The 14877-nt window shown below is 38.9% G+C and overlaps 3 protein-coding genes across 6 annotated transcripts in view; all 3 read left to right on the plus strand.

Annotated features, from left to right (window-relative positions):
- The first annotated feature begins 2689 nt into the window (after positions 1–2689).
- Positions 2690–6769, plus strand: tp53i3 (tumor protein p53 inducible protein 3). 2 transcript variants are annotated; one of them, XM_015060891.1, is made up of 6 exons: positions 2690–3135; positions 3922–4095; positions 4174–4441; positions 5225–5437; positions 6104–6300; positions 6476–6769. In XM_015060891.1, the coding sequence occupies exons 2-6, from the start codon at positions 3955–3957 to the stop codon at positions 6671–6673; spliced, it is 1017 nt and encodes a 338-aa protein (XP_014916377.1). In that variant the 5' UTR covers positions 2690–3135; positions 3922–3954; the 3' UTR covers positions 6674–6769. The 2 variants fall into 2 exon arrangements, with proteins under 2 accessions (XP_014916377.1, XP_014916376.1); XM_015060890.1 differs by lacking the exon at positions 2690–3135 and adding an exon at positions 3164–3800.
- A 657-nt stretch (positions 6770–7426) lies between these two features.
- Positions 7427–14073, plus strand: dnajc5gb (DnaJ (Hsp40) homolog, subfamily C, member 5 gamma b). 3 transcript variants are annotated; one of them, XM_015060916.1, is made up of 6 exons: positions 7427–7695; positions 7942–8118; positions 9391–9604; positions 9696–9846; positions 10184–10231; positions 11856–14073. In XM_015060916.1, the coding sequence occupies exons 2-6, from the start codon at positions 8006–8008 to the stop codon at positions 11954–11956; spliced, it is 627 nt and encodes a 208-aa protein (XP_014916402.1). In that variant the 5' UTR covers positions 7427–7695; positions 7942–8005; the 3' UTR covers positions 11957–14073. The 3 variants fall into 3 exon arrangements, with proteins under 3 accessions (XP_014916402.1, XP_014916401.1, XP_014916403.1); XM_015060915.1 differs by having other exon boundaries at positions 7429–7695; positions 7989–8118; XM_015060917.1 differs by lacking the exon at positions 10184–10231 and having other exon boundaries at positions 7433–7695; positions 7989–8118.
- A 69-nt stretch (positions 14074–14142) lies between these two features.
- LOC106965034 (zinc transporter 2-like) overlaps positions 14143–14877 on the plus strand; it is an 11913-nt gene continuing 11178 nt past the window's right edge. The window contains exons 1-2 of the mRNA XM_015060901.1: positions 14143–14381; positions 14471–14646. Of these exons, the coding sequence (XP_014916387.1) occupies positions 14317–14381; positions 14471–14646 (241 nt within the window). The 5' untranslated portion in view covers positions 14143–14316. The remainder of the gene's footprint in view (positions 14382–14470; positions 14647–14877) is intronic.

Below are 14877 nucleotides of genomic sequence, written 5' to 3' on the forward strand. Positions count from 1 at the left end.
ACCTTTGTGATGTAATATGTATATAATGTCAATCTGTGATGTCATCTCTATAACATCATAAACATACATGATGTCATATGTCTCTATGACATCATAGACATATATGATGTTATATATCTATGATGTCACAAACCTCTATGACGTCACATGTCTATATGATGTCATTGACTTATATGACGTTATAGACCTTTATGATGTCGTATTCATCTACCTTTACGACATCATTGACCTCTATGACTTCATAGGTCCAAATGCCTTTGTGAGATGTTGCTGAAAAACATCAAACAATTCTTGTTTGATGTTTTTGACTTGTTTGACATGTAAATTTTATTTTTTTTTGTCATGCTTATTGAAAGTAAATAGTGGTTTCAAAGGTGAAGTAAAAATGAAAAAAAATAGAAAACAAAAACATAAACTGCTAAAGACCACAGCACTGGTAGCTTTTCTGTAGTTTTGCTTAAAAATTGTACTTTTGTGTTTCTACTCTGAGTGTGTAGTGAGACTGATGTGAGTGCACATAACTATGTGAACAAATAATTTGTGTTACTGTTACTCTTACAAACTCTTATTTTTTTTTAGCAGTTTTTGTTTTACAAAGAAAAATTAACAAAGAAAAAGAAACGTTTTTTGTACCAGTTCAGCTTTTTTGTTTTTAGTTTTTTAAGATAAAGGACAGAAAGTGACAGTAAAACATTTGAGCTTGGATTTTTAGCTTTTTTTCTTGTCGTTTTTATATATTTTTTGTTTGGTTTTTCAAGTAAAACAAAAAATTGCAGGAAAAAAAAAACGGTTTACATCTGTGCTTTGGTTGTTTTTTTTTTTCTTTTTTTTTTTTTTTTTAATTCAGTTTTTTAATCTTGTTTATATTTTCAACAGAGCTCAATAATACCTTCCACAGTTTTGATTTTTCCAATTTTCTTGTTGTGCCCTGAGTCTTTGGAACTCAAAGAACCTGTTGATGCCATTTCTGTTGTTAGACTGAGCTGAAAAATTTCTTCTTTCGACTTCTGATGTCCTAAAATTTTGGACAGTCCTGTTTACACTTTGTCCTCCAAACCTTTGTGGACCTTGAAAGCTGTTGAACCTGTTTCTGTTGGTCCAGCCTTGGTCTCTTGACTGCAACATATTTCCTCTGGACCTTGTCTGGTTCCTCAAGTGATAATTTCCTCTCTGTTCCTGCTGTGGAAACCGTCTTTGGTTCAACGGCGGTGTTTTGTAGTGGTTATTGTGGCCATTTGCAAAGGCGTTACCAGGATTGTGTTGGTAAAAGTTTGTAGTTTGTTGTCTGAAGTTGGGTGTTTCGTCCTTTGAATGGAGCGGAGCAGTGACCCTATTCTTCCCAGGATTCTTTCTCTGAGTTTGTACCTCAGGGAAACTCTTTCCGCTATTCACCCCCTCATTTGTTTGATGCCAACCACTGACGCCGGTGTTGGAAGTTTTCGTAGAGTTGCTTCCATAATTCTGCTGCTTTGAAGCAGCCATTCTGAACCAATGTGGTTCCTGTCTTTTCGACAAGTCGGAAGAATCCATGTCGGGAGACCCACCTTGATTTTTCTGAGACTGCAAACTTACCAGTTTTCTGTCCGCTAGCGTATCCTCAGTGCAGTCCATGGATTCGTCTTCCATCACTGATTTGGGAACCTTCCTAAAACGTGCAAGTAGTTCATCCCTGCATTTTTTACGCAAAGCCCACAAACCAGACGAATCCTTGCTGGGGATGGCAGCAGGGTTTCTGTGCCGGATTCTGACGCTTGCAATCTTGTTGAACTGCTTTAATATCGCAGCCATATTTAGTTGACTTGAAACAATGTCAGCCATTTCAAACAGCTGACTTTCCTCCTCTGTGATCAACTTTGTGATTCCTCTGTATCGAGCGAGGACGTCATACCTGAAGTTTTTACGCCGCGCCCACAAATCATTGGGGTTGCTTCCTCTCATTTTCCAGTCTTTGCTCAGACTGTAGCTACGTTGCTTTACCATGTTTTCAGCGTTCATATTATGTCCCGATAATTCAAACAGTCGTCTCAACTCTTCCCAAATACTTAGACGTATTTTGGGATCAAGGAAGTGAAACTTGCTCTGAATCAGACAGAATGACATGTAACTCTGAAATTCTGGGAGATACATCCAATAGCTGTGATGTCATAAACAGATGTTCCATGCATTTATGAAGTCATGAGGAGGGTGTGATGTCATCTTCCTTTTAGATGTTTCTCGGCAACAAAGGGGATTTCAGCTGCCAGAAAAACCAATAAAGCTAGTCTTTACTCAACCTCTCAGCTATTAATCTTCTGTTAGATGAAGTTAGCAATGTATAATTCACCTAATAAACGGTGAAGTGCAAAAATTTTCACAGCACTGGAAGACTTAGATTAAGCATAATTTTGTTCAACAACAAAAGTTTGCTTCTGATTTAAAAAAAAAAATTATGTTGGAAGTTCTCAAATGATCAGTTAATGTGAAAGAAGTGTCACTTTAAAAAAATGCTTTTAGTTACATTTTATTGAACATAGGATTAAGTTATTTCTTTGTACGCTTGTCAATAATTAATATAACAATTGTTATCAACCTTATTTATTATCACTGACAAGCCTTTTGCATTTTAACACTGGGATTTTGATAAATTATCTTTAGAGATGAGCTCCAAGTCTTTGAGGTTGGAAGGATCCTTACCTCACCATAATATCTAACATGATAATTCACTAATCAAAATAAAGTACAGAGAAGTTTGTTGTTTTTATGGGACAAAATGTGAAGAACTTACGAATGACTAAGAAATATCATTGAAAATATGGCAAAGTTTGTGTTTTGCTAGTTAAAATTAACATTTTTATATAACTCTTCAAGTTTTTTCATCTTTACCTTTAGAAACCAGACAGTAGGATTACCTATTAGATTGTTTTCACCCCCCCGAATATCCTTCCTATAATATGTACGGACCACCTATTCAAGATAGAAAGCTACATTTTGTTGAAATGTTCCTTTAACGCCTATGTCGGCAGGTTAGTTACCCTGCCGCCCTCTGGAGGAGGGTGGTCCTTCCTGCGCCGAACTGGACTCCAGCTCAAACTTGGCGCTACAAAACTTCCCAAAAGAGTCTCTTCAGAGCGGATTAACTATTTCCATCGCTGCTTGGTGAGTTCATTATTCAGTTGCTCTTTGCCTCAACACAGAAATAATCTGCTTCTGGTTGATTTGCATGGATTATGTCGGAATTATCTGTACGTTTCGCCTCTCACATCGCATCAGTGACATAAGTTACTAAACCAGAGTTGTCAGCTACTTTGCTTTAACCAAAAACACTTGAAAGAAAGGCTTGATATTTCAGCGCATGCGCACTGCGTACTAACCTGTAGCAACTGTGTCATTTCAAAACTAAATTACTACAGGGTTTTTTTTGTTTCTCTTCTGCATTTCTATCTTTTGTTCATATCGTTCTCGTTTCTTTCTTCTGCTTTATAGTTTTGTTATTCGCTGTCTTGGCCATGCCTACTGCTTACTATACGGTACGGAAAGCAGAAGCGTCCGAAAAATACACACGCATACGCTTTATTCATCAGACTGCTGAAAGCGGCTGCCGTTTAAATTCTCACTTTTAGTTGATCACGTTTCTCTTAAATCAAACTTCTGTTTACTTTTTTTTATATAATTTGACTGCGTGTCATTTTTAATGTTCATTTCATCTCTTCATTTTTTTTTTATTATTACTTTTATCACATTACGTTAGCCAACCCTGAGATTATAAAATGCCTCACATCCTTCAAACTGGGATTTTTATGCTAAGAAAAACCTACAACGCAGTAAGTGGATGAAAATCTGTAATAATTATTATGCAAATATATGTATAGATGCAGGATCTGTGTAAAAATTAAAGCCTAACTATCACGTCTAACTGAATTGCTTGTTTGCTGTATTTTGTAGAGCTGGGTTAAGAGTTGCTCGAGCTTTGCAAAGATGATGCGGGCAGTTTGTGTTGACGTCCCTGGAGGACCAGAGAACCTGGTGCTGCGCTCCATCCCCAGACCTATACCCAAAGATGGAGAGGTCCTAATTAAAGTTCACGCAGCTGCCCTCAACAGGGCCGACTTGTTGCAGGTTTAGCCAAATTAGAGCAGGAATCTGTGGTTTGGATTGAAGGAGATTTTAGAAACTTATCATGGTTTCCTTCTGCAGAGAAGAGGTTTGTATCCTCCTCCTGCGGGTGAGAGCGACATAATCGGTCTGGAGGTCGCTGGAACAGTGGACGGTCTGGGTCAAGGCCTGAAGGGGAACTGGAAACCAGACGACAGGGTGATGGCTCTGCTGGCTGGAGGAGGATATGCTGAATATGTTTCTGTTCCTGAGGAGCTTTTAATACCGGTGCCCAACAACCTCACGTTCTGCCAGGCCGCTGCCATCCCGGAGGCGTGGCTCACCGCTTTTCAGCTGCTGGTTTTCATAGGTACATGATAATGACGGCAATATGCTGAAATGTTTGGTTATGATTAGATAACATGGACTGACGTAGGATGAAGCACAGTACCTTACAAAAATTATTCGTGCTTCAGTTGTTGAACTTTTAAACCACCTCAATGTGAAAGACCAACACAAAGTGGTACTTAAGTGGTCAGGACTTTAACTAGACTTTTCTAACTCATTCTTTTGGGTCAAAACCAATAAACAGCTCTGGCTCTATGGTTGTTCTGCTGGAAGTGCATAACTTTGAATCGTCCACTACGTTGAGTTGGTCTCGCACATAAAATCATGAGAAAATACAGCTAAGTTTGAGGGTTTAACGTCACAAAATGAGAAAAGCTTCTAAGAGTGTGGGTGGCTTTACGAAATACTGTAAATACTCTGCAAAAACACAAAATCTCATCAAGTCACTTTGGTCTAGTTTCTAGAGCAAATATCGTACAAATAGCTTTTTTTGGTGAGATTTAGGAGATTATTTTTAGTCAATAAATCCTTAATATTGATGGAAAAAAATACTAGTTTTTATTTAAAAAACTAGACTGTTTCATTTTCAACAGTCTAAGTGATTGTTTCACTTTATGTGAAATAATATTAAGTACTAAAAGATTTGCACTTGAAACTAGACCAAAAATACTCTGTAAGATTTTGTGTTCTTGGAGTTTATTTACCCAGCTTGTAACTCCACACCTTTTGAATGAGCTATTGTACTAAAAAAAAAAAAACATAATTTTTCATTTCCATGCGTCCCATCTTTTGTTTTCCACCGCAGCACAGGTGAAGCAGGGTGAAGTGGTGCTAGTTCACGCCGGAGCCAGCGGTGTGGGAACGGCTGCCGTCCAGCTGGCCCGTCTGTTCGGTGCTGTGCCCGTCGTCACAGCGGGGAGCCGAGAGAAGCTGCAGCTGGCTGAGAAGCTGGGCGCAGTGGCTGGATACAACTACAAGGAGGAGAGCTTTGTTCAGGGAGTCCATGATTTCACAGGAGGTAAACGTGACACTCTGCAAACGACTCTTAAAGTTTTATTTGATTAAAATTAGTTCCAATCGATTAGCTAATAACGTCCTCTTCGACTGTCTTTTGGTGTTGTAGTTTGGCCGCCACTTAGAAGATTTGGCTGCTGGTCATCCTTAAGCGGAGCCAGTTGATGTAGAAACAAAGATGGCGGGGCCATACCAGAAAGGGGAAAGAGAAATGGTCCAAACAGAGTCTGGAGTGGGATGTAAAATGCACTTTGTGCGGTTCTGTTTATTGAAATATAAATTCTCAATAATTTATCAGCTTATTAACGCTCATTCAGGCGAGCGGCATGACGGAGCAGCGCCAACTTCTTATTCAAAAAGGTTTGATTTTCTATTGCTACGAAGGCAAAGATGTACAATGTATTCATAGGAGTAAATTTCCACCAAAAAAGTTGAAGATATTCAGCATTTTAAAGTCAAACATTTCTAGAAAGTTTGAGATTCATCTCAAAATTTCAGATTTTTTTTTTTTTGCAGAAATTTGCTCCTTTTTTTCTGTCTACAATGGCCGCCCTAATTCGCTTATCAATTAATCATCAGTCAATCGATAAGATCAGTCAGCATTAGATTAACTCATTAAACGATAACTTCCTTCCCTATTACTGTAGTGTCTTGTGTGGTAATTTGTCAGGAAAAGGAGCAGATGTGATCCTCGACTGCATCGGTGGGAGTAACTGGGAGAAGAACGTGAGCTCCCTGGCAGTGGACGGCAGATGGGTTCTGTACGGCACCATGGGAGGCAGGGCAGTGGAGGGAGACCTGCTAGGCAAGATGCTGTCCAAGCGAGGCCACTTGCTCTGCAGCCTCCTCCGCTCTCGCAGCCTTCAGGTGAGAAACGTCTCGGCTGCTCTTTTCATTCCTTGTACTGCAACCACATCTGTTGCGCAAAGGTGGAAGTTTTGCTCTTCCTGGTGTCTGGTGTTCCGAAATTTACAAATTTTTGTGTTGCACTTGAAACACTTCCTGGGTAAATCACTAATTTATGCCTATGTTTCCTCCACAGTACAAGGCGGACCTGGTTAGAGCTTTTGTGGACAGGGCGTTGCCATGTTTCTCAGAGCAGCCTGCCACCTTGAGGCCAGTGATCGACAGCACATATAAGCTGGAGGACATCGCAGAGGCTCACAGACACATGGAAGCAAACAGAAACATGGGGAAAATTATTGTTACTGTGACTCCACAAAGTGAGGAGACGCCTTGATTGAAACACAGCTGTGAAGTGTTTAATTTGGCCAGAGTTAATGAATTATACAGTACTAAGATATGGTTCAATAAATAATAAAATGGTCTAAATGTGGTTTTCTGCTGTGTCATTTATTCTGCAAAGGAGGATTATCTGACACTTAATGCTTAATATTGGTTTGCTGAAGTCTATGAAAAGTTATACAGTCTAAAAACTACAACAAAAAAAGCAAAGAACAAAAACAGACTATATCTGTGCCTTTGCACATCCAATTTTAAAACCATATTCATGTTTTATAAAATGTAAAAAAAAAAAGAAGAAAATTTTAATAATTCGTTGAGTGCAATAATAAGCACAGGAAACACTTTGGAAGTGAGCCATTTTACTTTCAATTCAATTTGACTTTATAAACAGCAAGCTTTGTCTCTGGTAACCTTAACAAAAGATAAATGCCATATCAAAAAAAGATGGAGGTGCATAACGCGACAAATGAGTTGGCAACAAACAGCTAGTAAGTAATAAGTTTCCTACTATAAATGTACTAACTTAGATAAGCAACACTGTATTTACAACGTGGCTCAACTTGAATATATTATTGTCCTTTTGTTTAAATTATGAACTGTCATTAATTTCCATCAACTAAAGAATAAAACATGCCATGTGTGATTGGCATGTTCTCATTTATGAGTTGTGCTGTCGCTGTATTTCACGTACCAAATATAATCGCCTCTTGATTAAACCAGGTACGATCTAGATTACAGGTTTACAGCTGTTTGAGACCGAGCCAGAGTGTGACAGCGTATTTCGCACTGGGTGTTTCGAGCAGGAACCTCCCTCTCTCTTTTTATGACTCTGTTTTCCCCCTTTTTTTTCTTTTTCTTTTTACCCAGAGTTCATTTCTGTCTCAAATCTTCCGGGCCCTTTCGGAAGTTCAGTCAGAAAGTTGCTAACTAGTTTCTCGCTGCCGTAAAGTTTTAGACGGAGTTTTTGTCGGACTCTATGTTTCGACAGACGTCTGGGACATTATCTCTCCACCGTCGGTAGGTTTCATTTTGTTCGTCCTGTGACATTTACCGGTAATGTTGTCGGGCTGAGTTGAAGCTCACATGGTTTAGCATGAAATGACACGAACCTTTAAAGTACTTGAGTCAGAACAGAGTTCTCCGAACTTGTTAAACCGCAGGTATCGTGTACAAAGGTGCTGTCGGGATCAGATGACTGCCTCACCGTTTATTGCAACATAGTTTCTGTTTACTGACTTCCTCACCGGTGGTTTGAAATTACAGCTCGTGTTTGTTGGTAAATGTCGTATTTGTTGGCGTTCCTGTCACAGCCAGCGTTTATTAAACCATGGAGGACCCAAACATGCCTCAGAGAAAAATGTCCAGGGCCGGAGAAAGCTTGTACGTGGTCCTGGGTTTGGAGAAAGGAGCGACCCCTGACGAGATAAAAAGGGCTTATAGGTAAGTTTATTATTCGCTAGTTATTAATGTTTACAAATTGCCCGCAGTTGACGTGGCTAATAGGGTGCTTAGTAATTTACAATTTGATATACAAGTAACTGATTCACTTACAAGTCACATATATTAATCGCTGCCATTGGCAGATTGACATGATTCATTGACATGAGAATAATTAAAGACATTAAAATGTTCTAATATTGTAATTCTAATTAAGAAAGCACACTGTGCCTTCAAAAAATGTTGCAACGCGATATTAGGAATGGTATCGAGTGTCAAGTTTTGTTGTTCGTATTGTGATAATCCTAATAAGATCATTTAAATCTGAAATTTCAGGCTGTTTAGAAGTATATTCAAAGTTTCACTTCATGAAAAGTTTAATATTTGTCAAACTTTTCCACAATATTACAGTTTTTTTTTTTTTAGAAAAATGTGGTTCTATGGCTTCAGTAAATAATATCTACCTGCAGGATATTACTCAGTCATTTTGGTTTGATCTGTGATCATAATTCCTCATATTTCATTGGAGTCATTTGTTCCAATGGGCTGTAAAAATATATATTTATCATAAAATGAGATTAAAAGTAAGATTTGAGCTATATCACTTTAATCTTTAATACAGGTTGTCTTGAATATGAAGCCTGTGTGTCATTAAAAGATAAAATGTAGCATTCATCTTTTAGAATAAAAGAAAATATTTGACTGAAAAAAGACAAAGAAAGTGACACACAGTAGATGGAGAACAAAATTATTTGTTCACATGTGTAAAAAGGAAGTAGGAAGCAAAGAATGGACCACAAATGGATATGAAAGGGACTAAATTGATTCACAGACGTAAATTCACTAACAGTGGTGACATTTTACCCACAAATCTGAGAAAAACCCCACTAACATATGTTTAAGATCTTAACATTAAGTTTAACAGTGCACTTTCTTTCTTTCTTTTTTTTAGATCATGCTGCTAAAGCTGCTAAGACTTGCTGCATAAATAACCAAAACCCAATTTTTAAAAAATAATTAATCTATTCTTAGCAGCCGTTTGGTGAATGATTGGCAGCTGGTTAATGCACAACCTGGATTGTTTTTCTGTTTTGTAACTCCACCGGCCATCCTTCATTAATTTCAGTCGCCTTAATCCTTCTTGTTAGAACCGTTTGATAAGTTAGCTGCTGCTTGTGCTGCCAGTGGTAACTTTTATGGCTGCAATTCAGTTGTGCTGATCCAAGCTAATTTCTGTTTAACGCTACGTAAATCATAATCATAATGTTCCTTCAGGAAATTGGCATTGAAGTATCACCCTGACAAGAACCCGGACAACCCAGCTGCTGCTGAGAAGTTCAAGGAGATCAACAACGCCAACGCCATCCTCAACGACGAGAACAAGCGCAAAATCTACGACGAATATGGCTCCATGGGCCTCTCCGTGGCCGAGCAGTTTGGTGAAGACGGTGTCAAATATTATTTCCTCATGTCAAAGTGCTGGTTCAAGGTGAGGCTTGGCTGCACAGGAACAAACGAGAGGATTTACGGAGCGGTGACGTTTAGTTGGTTTGAGTACGACTAACGTTCATGTCTTCCAGGCGCTGTTTTGCTGCTGCACTATCTTCACCTGCTGCTGCTGTTTCTGCTGCTGCTGCTTCTGCTGCGGGAAGTGCAAAAGCGGAGAGGAGGAAGAGCATCCCATCATCGACCCGGAAGACCTGGAGGCAGAGCTCAGAGAGCAGGAAGAAGGTGAGGAACTGCCGGGTTCGTTTCTGGGGATTTGATTCACGTTGCGCTGTGAAGGATGAAAACGTGCCACTTTTAACTTTGGACATTTTAACTTTTAACTTTGGACATTTTAAATGAATGGAGTTTTATGGTTTGATTGTAATGCTACTGTACAATATTAAATCATGAAATATAAATGTTGTAACAATGAGCATTTGTTTGGGTTTGCATTGTTAAATCGTCAAACATTAGCAAGAAAATTTTTTTTTTTTCTCATTCAATGCAGGATATGTTTTTCAATTTGGACACTTTGTGTATTTTTTAAAATGTTTTTGTAATGCTAAATTGTGTTTTCCAGCACCAGGCCATGTAATAGTTATTCAGCCCAGCTCCTCTCAGACCTCAGGTAACTGTTGTTCCTCCTCAGGTAACCTTGATCTCCAATCGGCTCCCTGCTGCTTGATTCAACCGGCTGAGCTGTTTTCATGCTGATTTTATGCTGTATGCATCACAATGCTTTCATAGAAAGAAAACAGTAGAAGAGGAGCACAAATTACATTCCCTGCAATAGTATTTTTACTCCGTATCGTCACGTAAATGTTATTGCCGACCAGCAGACGTATTGTGACGTTTAGCATCAGAGTAAAAAGGTCTGAACTACTTTGTGTTGGTCGGTTGTATGAAAACCTTCCAAGGTGTTTCAATACTTTTTCAGAGCTTTGTGAATGTCGTTAGTCAAAGCCGATAGGTTCCTTTTTTGTTTGTTTATGGTCCACCATAAAGCAAAGGGCATCACGGCGCTGGTTGAATATCACCAGGTAAATATGACGTTTTTGCTTTTTCCATGTTAGATAACGAGCGGCTGATCGGGAAATCGTCTTGATGAGCTGCCATTATTTTGTTTGTTTGTTTTTTCGCTGATCAAGATAAAATGCATCCGAAGGAAGAATCGGCTGATGTTTAATCTGTAAATGAAAAGAATCACAAAGATGAACCGATTCATATCCGATTTATTATGCGGAAACGGATGATGAGGGTAAACTTGTGACGTTTTAACAGGGAGAAACAGAGAAACGGATCAAACGCAGTGGGGAATGTGTTCCCAGAAAGATGATTAAGACTTTTCAGCATTATTGTTATTTTGATGGGTTTTTTTGTCATTATTATGGCAATAAACGCTACAGATGGTCTTCCTCCTGTTCTTTAAAGGTCAAAGTTCGACAAGTTAGACGCTCCTGCTGCTTACGCTCTGGCCTCAGCTGTGTTGTGTTATACTTTGGTATCTTGGTGTTATTTGCTTTATGTTTCATTTCCATTGTATTATGTATGGAAACTGGAAGGTAACTTGCGGTTAAGTGACTTGCTTAGAGGCGCATCAACATGTGGCAGCAAGAAACTGGAATTCACCAAACTCCACTTATCCAGATTCATTCTGTATTTGCATTTTTTCCACACAAACATTTATTAGAAGTTTTAATTTCTGCTGATTTTAGTTAATTTTATAGCTAATGAAAACACAAAATTCAGCTTCTCTCAAAATTGCTGTATTGCATACAATAAAAAAAAGAAGAAAAAGTGTTTTCAACTGACAGAAAATGTGCGTGTGCTGCACAGTTCCCTCATAATGACTGGTAATCAGAAAACTGAGCTTCATGCATCTCCATTTTTCTTTTTTATTCTGTTTGTGGGAACGGAGAGCGTAGATCTGATTTTGGCAGGCCTCAGTTAAGCCTGCATAGTTTCAATATGGTAATTTGTTTCTTTTTAATACGCCCAGTCATTAAAGAAGGAACATTCCCTCCTCATCAGATGAGTGCGGCATGGCTGGCTTTATAGGGTCATCCATCAAAGATGCTTTTCAATTAAGGAAATCTTGCCGTTACTGAAATCATTCTGTGCATATGTGCATGCAACTTCCAAGCTTCCAATCACAAAGCTTCAAACTTAATTTCCCCTGGCATAAAATCCCGTCTGTGGCATTCAGCGCTCCGACCTGCAGAAACAGTTTGTTCCTTTGTGTCATTTTGCAGGTGAGAACGCACCAATCGTGATTCAGCCTCAGGCATCCAACGGCACCTCGAGCCCCGCAGAGGCCCGACATGGACCTGGCGAGGATGGAATGAGTGAATAAATCCACGGATGAGTGAGTCTTTAAGAAGACGAGCTTCACTTTATTATTTTATTTTGGGACTTTGTGTGAACTTGAGGTCTCACCAGCTGCTGGTGTTCAAACCAACGCACAGGAAACGTATTGGGCCTTTCTGTTTACATGAATCATGCTTCATAATGGTTTTGCCATGGTTTTTTTTTTTTTTTTTTTTTTTTGTTTTTTTTTATGACAAAGCCTTGCAGATCAAAACCACTGATCTCTCAAAAAACTGTTGTTTTCTTTTTGTTTTTGTTTTTTTTGCTTGTGCACTTTAAACTCACAAGTTAGTGTAAAAGTTGCCATAGTGGTCTGAAAACGTCTCCCCTCAGGATTCCTACATGTGGACTGTTTTATTTTTTACATAGATATACATATATTTAACAGGCCAATTCAGATTATTCATACTATTTGAGGCCAACCACTTGTCTTCCTGTAAATATTTATGTAGGAATAAATGACCTGATGACTTTTGGGTTGACACATCCGGTGTTTCTCTGTTGGGTGATGCTGGTTTATCCTGTACTTCAAACGTCTTTTCTAATCAACTTCATGTGAGAGTTGGATGGTTTTTAAGCTTTTTTTTTTCTTTCTTCACTCAATCTGAGTATTTCATATTATATATTTTATATAATATATAATTTACACATAAAGCCAGAACGGCCGCAGCTAGCTACTTCTACCTTTTTATTAGGTAAGCTTTAATTAGCCGGCTTAAAAAGGCATTTACATTATTTATTCTGCCCAGCTGTGGCTTGGCGTGGTCATCGGTGTTACTCATGGGCCCCTTTCAGATTATCACGGTTTGATGACCTTGAGTGGAAATACTACAGTTTCACAGGAATAAAGAGGTATCGATAATATGTATTTATTTTCATTTTGATGTGTAGTCTTGAGTAAAAATTGACAATAAACGCGTAAAATTTAAGGGCTGGTTACAGGGAAACATCCATTTTTGACAGCCAGCCACGCTGCCAGCTCATCCTGCCAACAAGCAATCATACATGCTACTCATAGCTTGCTTTTGTCTGTTTTTGTGACCAGAAATGTTCCCAAACATCCAAATTCTTCTCTTTTTTTTTCTTTTTTTTTTTGAAGATAAACGATTAAATTGCTGGAGTTGTCCTTTAGCCTCCTGACCACCAGGGTGCAGCACCAGCTGGGTGGAGAGGTTGGGCTGCTCTGCGCTCACCTTGGCACTTTCTCTCATTACAGACTGTTAGAAAGACATGATGAAAAATGTTCGTGGTTTTGAAATTGTTATCAGTCACTGTTCTGTGTATCCTCATTATTTAGCAACAACACAGTAGTTTGCGCTAAAAGGCTGTAGCATTGAGCGCAGCATTTGGAGAGAAGCAGTCAATAAGTTTTCATCTGGTCTCAGGGAGACACTTCGAAAACTGGCCTGCAGGGGGAGCCAGAGGCACACTTTCCTTTAGTATTTTAAAGGAAACGGCCTCGTGGCTACTTCTAATTCTCTAATGTAATCTGCACAATTTATTATCGGACAGTTGGATAAGCTGTAGTTAGTCATGTAACCAAAAGCGTACTGCTTTATTGAAAATGTGACTTTATAATACAAACTCAACCAAGAGGTTTGTGGAGGTGTTGAAGGTAATTTGCTGCAGCAGCGTTTTGAAATGAGCCATCACCACAACAGGAATGTCGTGTCCAAACTTAGTCAGGTGAATATGTTATTACCATTTTTACAAAATATCTGCACGTCGATCCTTACACTCTGTTTTGTTTTTGGTTTGTTTAAACCATAAATCTTCTCTGTCTTGAATCTGGTGATGGGATCAAAACGTTTTTGGTTTTTGTTTTAGGCGTATATGGTAAATTATTCTGTGAATTCAGAGCTGTATTTTTGATTGTAGGTTTTTTCATTCATATTGTATTTTTATATTTATAATTATTTTTTGCCTCATATCTGGATTTGCCAGTGGTCTGTACTCTCTTTCTTCTACTTCTTCTACTTGCCTGAATGAAATTATGAAAAAGTCTGTATAACTCCTGGAAATGACTCTGAAGTGCCTGAATATATTCTTATATATCCTGTCGTTTAATTTTTATTAGAATATTAAATGAATTTTTTCCCCTCAACATTCCAAATATTTTTCTACTTTTTAGCGTTTTTTCTAAAATTAAAGCAACATAAATGTATGATGAAATAAATTTTTTGTCCATCATGGAAATATTTGTGTTTTTTTTGTTTTTTTTTTTTTGTTTATTTCACATCACCATTGGCTCCTGTGGCGCTCCACCCTTGCCAGATAACGCGTGTTAGAACAGGTGGCAGGTTTTCAAGCTGTATTTCCACCTCTAAGGCAAAAACACCTGAAAGTATGGACTCGCCGTCTGACTCGGAAACACAGCTCCTCGTTGAGACTTACCTGGAGCCTCTCACAAGGTGCCTGTAACCATCTCGTCTCAACTTTTCAGCACGGTTTGCTTCTCTGGTGTCGACTGAAATATCTGAAATGTTGTGTTACCTGGCAGGTCGAGTCCTACAGGGATTAGGGATTCAGATTTGGAGCTCAGTGAAGATGCCTGCAGCGTGGAGCAGGAGTTGAGCGACGTGTTAAAGTCTGAAAATAAGACGAGACGTGTGGCCAGAAGGAAGCTCCTCATCGCCTGCGCCGTCAGCCTCGTTTTTATGACCGGAGAGGCGATCGGTGAGATGCAAGTAACGGTGACTCTTTGTTTTGTTTTGTTTTTTCTATGAATTCTGTTGGAAGAACACGCTGAATTTATCTCTAGGATCTTCTCGTGTTTTTAAAAATGGGGGGAAATATCAGGTTTGAGCTGAAATAAAAACGATAAGATGCTTTTTTTGGGGGGGGGGGGCCCCCGGGCGGGTAAGCCGCCCACAGGTTGGCCATTCTGTCGGGCGCGGCTCCACTTCT

Source organism: Poecilia latipinna, unplaced genomic scaffold (assembly GCF_001443285.1).
Source record: "Poecilia latipinna isolate Pla-1442-1.1 unplaced genomic scaffold, P_latipinna-1.0 Scaffold1755, whole genome shotgun sequence".
Classification (NCBI taxonomy): domain Eukaryota; kingdom Metazoa; phylum Chordata; class Actinopteri; order Cyprinodontiformes; family Poeciliidae; genus Poecilia; species Poecilia latipinna.